This window comes from Zalophus californianus, chromosome X (genome assembly GCF_009762305.2).
Source record: "Zalophus californianus isolate mZalCal1 chromosome X, mZalCal1.pri.v2, whole genome shotgun sequence".
NCBI lineage: Eukaryota > Metazoa > Chordata > Mammalia > Carnivora > Otariidae > Zalophus > Zalophus californianus.
The window spans coordinates 66265067-66275048 of record NC_045612.1 but is presented as its reverse complement, the minus strand read 5'-3'; the positions used below and the strand labels follow the sequence as shown (position 1 = coordinate 66275048).

The 9982-nt window shown below is 38.5% G+C and overlaps 1 protein-coding gene across 1 annotated transcript; it reads right to left on the bottom strand.

Annotated features, from left to right (window-relative positions):
* Positions 1 to 1075: 1075 nt before the first annotated feature.
* TAF9B (TATA-box binding protein associated factor 9b) lies at positions 1076 to 9426 on the bottom strand. The gene is made up of 7 exons (XM_027608950.1): positions 9201 to 9426; positions 8483 to 8564; positions 7823 to 7959; positions 7600 to 7734; positions 6703 to 6778; positions 3866 to 3973; positions 1076 to 3019 (listed from the first exon to the last, which is right to left on the bottom strand). The coding sequence occupies exons 1-7, from the start codon at positions 9249 to 9251 to the stop codon at positions 2859 to 2861; spliced, it is 750 nt and encodes a 249-aa protein (XP_027464751.1). The 5' UTR covers positions 9252 to 9426; the 3' UTR covers positions 1076 to 2858.
* Positions 9427 to 9982: the final 556 nt, after the last annotated feature.

The window sequence follows — 9982 nt, the reverse complement described above, 5'->3', positions numbered from 1 at the left end:
CTGAAGGAATTTACAACCTAGTTGAGGAAGATAACATATAACAACTTGTGAGCGTAGAAACTAGAATAGTACGAGGATGTGCTTCCTGATTTAATACAGAATTATGAATTACTGATAAAATATTGCGAGGAGTTAGGCATAAGTGTAGCAAATTCAATTTTAACCTCCAGATGATAGATGTGTATGCCTGTACAGAGAAATTAAAATCTTTGTGTCATAAACTGATTCAGTCTGTTAAGCTCAGTGTTGCCTGCTTCCCTTGTTTTCCTTTTTATATCCAAAGCTTCCCTCTAGCACATGATACAAATGTCAAAAAGGGGTCTAAAATGAGAAGACCCCTTTCTACCTCAGTCCCCTAGCTACCAGTTTGCCTCTTTAGAAACAGCCACCCTAAGACTGGTTTCCTTTGGTCTAGAGCTTACTTAATGCATATAAAAAGCATATTTTCATGTGTGTGTATACATATGAATTAAAATATATATGGTAGTATATTACACACTGCTTTGTACCTGCTGTTCTGATTAGTGTTGTCTTTCGTAACTCTTTGAGTACTTCCCTCACTCTGGACTCCTTAGGATTAGTGTGCATTGTTTTCTCTTTTCCCCACATACTGGTTGTATTCCTGTATTCATACTCAGATCAAAAACATTTGTTTCCTACTTGTAAAAGGAAGAATTTGGGACCACAGTGTCCCCACCACATTTACCATGAGTACCTCTTTTAAAAAATTCCACCAGGAAGCTGGAGGACAAGAGCTGCCTTAAGTCATTCTAGAAGCTATATTAGGTAGACATAATTAGGGAAGGGAGTTCTGCAACTGGCTGACCTAGCAAGTTGCCTCAGTTATATGTACAAATTCCTACCAAAGACAGCATGTGTTTTAACAGATTTAAACCCATATTCATTTTTATTTTTGCTTTACTATGAGTCACGTGCTGATTCCAAATAAAAGCAAGCAATTCCCTGATTTATAATTAAGTCACCCATTAAGTCTTAATTGCTTTTTGGGCCTCAGAATTACTGGGTCTTGTTCATCTTCCTTGAATCCCTTAAATCAAAATTGAAAGATAAATGGTAAATTCAATTTTTTATTAATAATCTTGGAACAAATACATTAACAATTTCTTAGTTATAAACCATTTTACAATTTCGAAGGAATTTTCACATATGCTAATTAAACCCTCACAACATCCCTGTGAGGTAGGCAGGGTCGGTGTTATTTTCCTATTACTGAGAACTAGGCTCAGAGGTGAAGTAAGGTCACATAGTTGGTAAATGATGGAGCCAGGACTAGAACCTAGGCTTTTTGACATGCTGCTTCCCTGAGAACATTCAAGTAATGATATCCTATGCTATATAATGAACATTTTTCTCCTATGGTGATCAGATCCGTTTTTGTAAGTTTGATACTACCTTTTTCCTAATATTCAAAAACACTCAAATGGTGATGAGACAAGTCTCTGTCACTGAACTCTTTCTCTTCAATGTATCAAGCACCATCCTAACATGAAACTTTCTTGTGTTACAAGTTTTGAGGATCCTTGGCTATAAGTTCTAAATTATGACATGAAAATTTATTTTAGAAAATTCTGCAAAATTCCTATATTGAGTGTGTCAGACTTACTTAAAAACAAGCCTATTTATATTTTTGAAAGCTTTGAATCTTTCCCACCAAGATGTTTAAACGTGTATAAATGGAAAATAGGGACAGGTATTTAGCAACATTACTGGGAAACCTATGCACAGTACACATAAGTGCAGGTCACATTACACCAACTTGTTTTTGTTGTTGGCCTTCTAGAGGAAGGAAAACCATTAGAGAATTTTAAGGTCTGATCCCATCTATGATACCCAGCAGGGTTCAAGCAGTAGTGATCATAGCATATATGTATGTGGTAGAAAGGAAAAAAAAAAACACTTGCTCTTCAGTGGTTTTTGCCTCGGTACAGTGTAAATACACTTATCAAGGCAGATCTTAAACTATAGCATCTCTGTTAAATTTAGAAATGTGAAATATGGTGGCATTATCGACTTGGAATATAAGACCGTAACTGACCCCAAACTACGTGTCAAAAGGAGAGTAAAAGCTCAGCATGAAAGGCAATGGATAAAACTCAAGTGCTCTGGTATGGAGAGAAAAACAGCAAAGCAAACTTTCAGGCGTGTAAAGCAGGTTTTAAAAACAGGAAAATGACACTGAACTGTATTATCAGGAATTACATGTTCTTAAACTCGAGTTTTGGCCTTCTAATTAGGAGTATTGGGAGAAACTTGAGCCTGTGGGGAAGAGGTGGTACAGAAAATGAATGGGATCTAGAAATGGGTTGAGGACATGGGAGGTTAGGGATCACCAAGAAACAAATACACTCCAAATTTAGAATCCCTTTAAATCCATCCTTTCCAAAAACTACTTCCTAAAGTTAGAGATTTGGTCAGAAAAGTTGGTGAAAACAAAAATTGTGACTATTTTACCTTATAAAAGAAAGTAGTATTTAAATGTAGATTAGAAATTATGCTATTAAAGATTAGTCCACTGATGAGGCTGTAGAAACTTGAAACTTAAGTGCTGTCAGTGATATATGGCAGAAAACTGCTTCCAAATATAAAATTGTCATGGTAGAATTCAACATTAATCAAAATATTCAGAAACAAATACTTTTTTACTTGAGCCTAATGAAAAAACATTGGTATGCTTACCTAAGATACCTGTTTTAAGAAAAAAATTAAACTACTGTGAAAAATACTGCAGCTACATTTAAGTTTTCTAAGATAAAACTTGAGAAGATAGAGAATATTCTAGTTCAGTATAATGGGCTCCAAACCAACTACACGTTTGAAATACATCTTGATTGTATTCCTTACATAGTATCATTATCATCATCTTCGTGTTTTCTCTTCAATGGGTTTGATTCATTGGCCATGTTCTGTGATGAAACCATGTTGGTGGTAATAAGAATATTTTTGGGCCCAATTATTGAAGGATTAATCAGAACATTTTGAACTGCAGTTGTTGCAGGAACTGTAAAGAGGAGAAGACACCCTCAAACTGAATTACCCAATATTCAACAAGGCTAAATAAAATCCTAATAATTTAATAGCATGAATTGCAACTACATCATAGAAGAAACTTTGGTATTCATGCTACATTAAGAGTTGAATAAAATTTTTTAGTACTTTAAAGTACTTAAACTAGTATCTAGTACAACATTAAAATTCTGTTTTTTTGTTTTGTTTTAACTTAACCACCTAAAATTTTAGGTAGTACCTAGCCATGGGAAGCAGTGCACTGGACTCATGGAACATACTAAAGGCACATGTTCAGGGTCAGGAATCACATTTCCCTTATCATATAAGTAGTTTACTGTGTACAGTTAGATGTCAGAAGATGTAAAATTGAAATACATGCAGTAATAAACTATGCTGTAACAGAATTCTACTTACATATTATCCCAACTTCATATGTACCCTTCCATGAAGTGAGTGAAGGTATAATAATTTGATGTACAAGGTATATTATTTCCTTGAGCTTTTACCCCTTGCTTTTCCCTGAAGATGCCTTCGATTTGTGGACCCCAGCTTCTTTTAATTCAGTGTTGTTTGAGAATCTGATGGTCATACTGAATACTCTCCCTCCCAAAACATTACATATATGTAAAATCTCACACAATTTTAGTGGGCTCATAGACCCTTCTGAAGAACCCTGATTTGCAGCATTACTGCCACCTTCCTGGTATGATACTAAAACAACTCTTGCTATAGGAATACAAACTGTTCTATAATCACAAATTATTCACAAATTTTAAAATTCAAAAAAACTTCAAAAAAGAACCACTTGAGGCCCCCCCACCCCCGCCCATCATGTTACCTGATTTGACAGGTGTGGACTGAGAAGGTGGAATCTGCACCGTAAATCTTTGGCTTGTCACTGACACTGGAGGTGCAACTTTATTTGGGACAGACGTTTGCGGGGCTGCTGTGGTTGTAATTAACAGACCATGTTAGTTATAGGACTTCATATGGGTTCATATTCTGCACTCCTTAGCTTAACAGAAACTACCTTCAAAGCACAGGGAACTAATGAAAGGTGAGGAAAAAAATCATCAGAAATAAGCAAAGTACAAGCTCAATAGTTCAGATGCTAAAAATTCAGGATAGTACAGTGGTAAAGAACGTAGGCTCTGGAGCCTACCTTCTTGAGTTTGAATCTGGGCTTTATCACGTACTAGCTGAAAGTCCTTGGGCAAGTTTAAATTTAATCTTTTAGTACTTCAGTTTTCTCACCTGTCAAATGGGACAACAGTACCTATTACATGGGATTCTCGTGAAAATTGAAATAATCTCTGTAAAGCTCTTCAAATAGCATCTGACTCTGAATTTTAGCTACATGAAGTTGTGAAATTGAGTGTCTAAATGAGCTAGCAGAATAAAGACCCAAGTTTGCTATTCCTTATGTTGGGTGGCATTTTCAATCTCCGTCACTTACTGAGAATTAGAAAATGTCTACTAGGCTTGTGAAACTAAGTCAACATGCATCTAACAAAAGCCTATCAAATAGACCCTTTTAGGGTGCCCAGGTGGGTGCAAAAGTCATTCCTATTCTATACCCAGGTACTTTTTCAGAAAGGGATGTTGTAGATAATTTAGTCTAAACCCCCCCATCTTAATTCTGCCCATTATTCCTGGTACAACTCAAATACCACCCCATTTTATAAAACTTGATTTGCTCAGAAGTCATTGCCTGCCTCTGAAATTCCCTTGCCATAGTATGAGAGCCTTTATTAGTGTCTTATCTCGTTCACTAAATTACAAGCCTTGTCTGAGACTTTTTTATCCTTAACGAGCATATGGTTTTTGTGCCTTATTCCTAATGGGCACTCCACAAATTTTTGCTTAATGTATAAATTTTGCAAGACTCAAAAAGACATATACTGACATTATAGCTATAGCTCTCAAAAAATTTATGGAAACACGTCTGTTCCTAGTTTTTCCTTTGAGGGTGCAGGCTTTCCATATATCCCTTTCCTCGGAACCAGCAGTGTGCCCAGGGAAGAGTTGCTGAAAAAACTACAACTATCCTCCCTAGGGACAAAGAGGAAGAAAGCCTGAATGGGGGAAGAAAGCTCAAAGGTACCCAGGAATTTGGTTTTAGTGCTTTCTCTCCCCAACTCAGGAGGTGGGGCCTTACTCTAACATATCTTCATTCCTAGGCAAGTTTTCTGATGTATTAAGGGTCGGTTCAAAGAATGTGATGAAGCTTAATGAAACAGTATTAGGTATTTTGTCGAAATTCACAATAGGTAGATGTTTTCTTGGCCATTACCATAAGGATTTGCTAACATTTAAGTATGGAGTTTCAGCTTTAAAATTGAACACGGTAGATACTCAGATCTTGAATGCTTTATAAAATACATTTTTTTAAAGTTTAAAACTTGTATCTTTAATACTAGAGTTCAGCAGCTCCCTCATTCTAGATTAAAAATCTCTAAAACATGTATAATAAGTGTCTAACAGGGATAAAAATCACAACTGATAACTAAAATTGGTTAACTTGACAACATGTGTAACAGATTACCACAGCCTAGAGTTTTTTAAAAAACTGGTATTCACTAAAGTAATGAATCCACAGATAAACAGTATATGACCAAAAAGTTAGACAAATTACATAGGCAAATTTCTGTCCACAAAGGTCACGTGCAGGTAAATTAGAAGTGTACAATTAATATTATACCAGGTTGGTCTTAAAATGTTGAAATGAGAATATGAAGAGATTATCTACACACTGCAAAAATCAAATGCTGCTTACATCTTATATTAGAGCTATATGACATCTGTAGGACTCAAGTTATAAACCTAAGAGCTAAAAAAAAATCAATACAGGTCAAAGAGAAGGGTTATGTCTGAAAATACTTTATGAGAAATCCAGCAGGAATGTAGGACCAAAACACCAGGAAATCTAAATCCATTTGCGTTTTATCACCTAAACAATAAAATTAAAAAAACATAACGGTTTCTAAATACCATTCTCCATGCAAAGGAACCACGGCTCTTTGGAGAAGTGGCTGGTTGTAGGACTGGGGTAAGGGAAATTAGGATGAGCTTAGAACATCTTGTACCAGAAAGCAAGAAATGCTCAAAGAATGACGGAGCCCTGTCACAAAAGGCACAGGAGACAGCCTGAAGGGGCAATATAGTTGATAATACTACTATTCTTGAAAAGATTAGTATTAAAAACAATGATTTTTTTCTTTGATAAACTTAAGCTTTTTGTACATTTTATTTTATTCTATTTTTTGCAACTTTTTGTACATTTTAAACTTCTTTTGGTTGCATTCTTTTGCCAGTTTACCCAGAAATTTATTTCCGATAATAAGCAGGCTACTGCCATGAGTGTTTGGCAACTTGATTTGTATAGAAGGCAGAAAGAACACAGCTTAAACTTTATGGTGCCTAGTTTATACCAACAACAATGCTGGGTAACGTCCAATTCTATACTCATTTGGGATAAGATACTCCTTGTGGCTTTCTAATTTTGAAATCTGATAAAATAATGTTTATAGTTTTACTAGAGGACGAGCAAATGTTATCAATGGCAACACACATTTGGGAATTTCTGACTCAGCTTTTGACTTGGATTATAGTTCAAAATGAAGTGCCGAGGCACTTCTTTACCAGACAGAAAAGTCATTTCATTCTCTCACTTACCTACAGTAGGAGTGGAAGGTCTGCTACTAACAGCACCAACACTTAACCGTGGTACTAGTCTTCCCTGGTTAGGTCCCTAGGGGATTTAAAAAACTTATTAATTTTAATATTGTTCAGATCTGACCCTTACACTTACCAGGAATGAATTATTAATGGTAACCCATGGCAAGAATGTCCTGTTTCTGTTCCATTAGTGTTCTAAATCCAACATTTAAACTAGGGTCTTCACAAGCATATATAGTATAAACAAAACATATATCTATATAAAGGATATGAGTACACATAATATAAAATTGTATATAGTATTTAAGTTTAGGGTAGAGTCTTATTTGGGGATAACAGCTAACATCTTCATGATTTTCAATCTTAACTAGTCAGTATCTTAACCTAAAAAGAAAGATACTCTTACAGCAGAATTTCAGACAACAAAGGCAGCTAGCTGAATGTGGGGAGAACTTTTTCAGTGGTGGGGGAGGCTTAGGTCATATTTCAGAAATTGAGTCCAATTCCTGACGGTATACCATTTACTCTGTTTTAAGGTGCCACAAAAAATGATAAAATGTAAATACTGGGAGTTATGAGACCTGGGAATCAGTCCCAGCTTTGCTACTAATTCCATAGATGAATTGAGGATCAGTTCCTTGATGTGAAAATTAATTGTTGAGTTAGATGAACACTAAAGTTCCTTTTTGTTCTAACAATGTTGGATCTTATATTTTGTATTTTAACATACTAGCTAATTGCAGAGATGGTATTTTCAAGGCTATAAATTTAAAAAATCCTAGTAAATTATCTTAGTCTTTAACCTACTAATCTATCTACAGGAATTTGCTTTTTACAAATTTCCCCTAACACATCTCACCTTTTTAAAAAACTAAGCTGACCACAGATTCTTACCTTTTTAATTAAGGACTTCAGCCTATAGTTTGGAGCTGTTAAGCAGTATCTGTCAGGTGGCAGTCTGGGTCCTGCGTATGGCTTAATCAGTGGTAAAGGGGTTTGATTTTTCTGCCTTGCAATATCCAGTAAAAACTAAAAAAAAAAAAAAAAGAAAAATCCTTATTAGAACTACAATCTAAGAAAATTTTATGTAAAATGAACTTCAGATAAGTTTGCTCACATCTCTCGGAGGAGGAGAAGTAAAAGACTGATCAGCGCGACACTGGATTGCCAGTCTCACATCATCTGCATCAACATTAGGTTTCTTAGCATGGCTTGAATAAATTTTTGCATCATCCAGAATTGTAGTCACATATCCTTTAAGAACAAAACATTATTAAACATGAAAACAACTTAATGGTTACGGTCACCTTTTTTTTTTTTTTAAAGATTTTATTTATTTATCTGAGAGAGAGAGAATGAGAGATAGAAAGCACGAGAGGGAAGAGGGTCAGAGGGAGAAGCAGACTCCCCGCTGAGCAGGGAGCCCGATGTGGGACTCGATCCCGGGACTCCAGGATCATGACCTGAGCCGAAGGCAGTCGCTTAACCAACTGAGCCACCCAGGCGCCCACGGTCACTTTTCTTAATGGGAGGTTCTACTAACTTATAGAAAGTTTATGAATTTTGGTTCTATGATTGTCCTATTTGCATGGCCAATTTTAAACAGATACCACAGTATAAATACTACTGTCCCCTTAGCTTGAGCTCCCTTTTTACTGCTTTAGGCTGAATTCTATGATAGTAACTGTTCAAGCAGTTTAGTTGAAAATGTTCTTACAATAAAACAATGTTTTCAGATTCACAAGTTAGGCAAGTTTTTGGTGTTTTGTTAACTTACGGAAAGCAAATTCCAACATTTGATTTATAACCCTTGGTTCATACTCCGTAATTCCCATATCCTTCAGGATTTGTGCCATCACCTGTGGATTTGAATAAAAACGCCAGATGCATAATCTAGGTACTGGAAATCAAGACTGGACCAAAGGTAGTATTTATATTTATGATAAAAGTTCCCCCTTCTCTGGGCCCCAGACTTGTACTCATATACTTTTCCTCTCAAGTGAGTGTCGGGATCACACCAAAAGCCGTCGTAATCTCTCCTGAAAACTTTTTATTTTTTGGCGGGGGCGGGGGCAAAGAGAGAAGAAAAAGGCCCGGGTTGGCTTTCCCATCGGGAAAGCTAGGGGAGGCTACAGCTGGTTGTCATTTTCGGATGTGGCGATGGGGGAAGCTAGCATCAGTACTCTGGACGCGAGAGTCAGGGCTCACAGACCTGGCGAGACGACAAAGCGTATGGGCCCCAAGGCCCAGGAGACAAAGCCGGGTGGCTGGACTCCGCACTCTGGCGGGCCGCAAGCCTCCCCCTAGTGGGGCTGCCAGGGTTGCGGGAGAAACGCCCCGGGGTCCAGGGCACCCCCGTATCCCACTCCTTCTGGCCGCCCCGATTGAGCTGAAGCGGGTACGCGAGCCCGTCCGGAGGCCCTCCGCCAGGGCCTGCCTCCCAAGACGCCAGCCGCGCCGAGCTTCATGCCCCGCCTCTCATCCTTCGCACTTACCAAGGCATCTCTCGGAGCGTTCTTGGGAGGCGCCATCTTGCCGGACTCCATGTTATCCTGCCGCTCGTCATCCGGGGAGAGAGGGCTGCTAGCTGGCTCCTCGCTCAGGCTCCACCCCTGCGGGGTGCGGAAGGCGGGGTTAGAGCGCGGCCCCGCGGGCTGTTGCTTTTCAGCTACTGCTCAACGCCGTGGAGTCGGAGGGCAGCAGGGCTAGCAGTGGAGCCAGCCGCGGGCTCGGGAGGTTTGGAAGAGACGGGTAAGTCTTCCCTGAGGAACCCTCGGCCAACACTTGGAAGAGCCAAGAAGCTCGTCTTCATAGAGCTGTTCCCCGGTAAAATGTACCAAATGGGTCACCCTTGTCTTTTCTGGGACCCCTCTTCACACTTTACCTGCTGCTACTCTGGCCCCTTCCATTTCCCTGCAATGCCCGCAGGGGCTCCCTCCACCTGCTCCTGTGATAGGGTTGCCTGGGTAAATAACAGTTAAATTTGTCAGATCAACGACGAATACATTTTTAGCTAAAGTATATCCCCAATACTACATGGACTATACTTGTCTACGAAATTATTTGTGGTTGATCTCACATTTAAATTTAACTTGGCATTCTGTATTTTTATTTGCTAAATCTGGCAACTCTACCCTATAGCCTGCTCTCCACACAGCAGGCCTTTGGTCAACTCTCATCATGCTCAAAGCCCTGTCATTGTCGCCCATTTCCTACTGATGAAAAGCTTAAAGCCTTTGCGGGCCTGCAAGATTCTCTGCTGGAGCCCCTCCAGCCT

Bases quoted from the DNA above. Each gene is read 5' to 3' on its own strand.
- TAF9B (XM_027608950.1), bottom strand. From the start codon at position 9,251: ATGGAGTCCGGCAAGATGGCGCCTCCCAAGAACGCTCCGAGAGATGCC. The intron at 7,960-8,482 runs GTAAGTTAACAA...TTGTTCTTAAAG, and splicing joins AATGTTGGAATTTGCTTTCC to GATATGTGACTACAATTCTG. The intron at 6,779-7,599 runs GTAAGAATCTGT...TAAATCCCCTAG, and splicing joins TGAAGTCCTTAATTAAAAAG to GGACCTAACCAGGGAAGACT.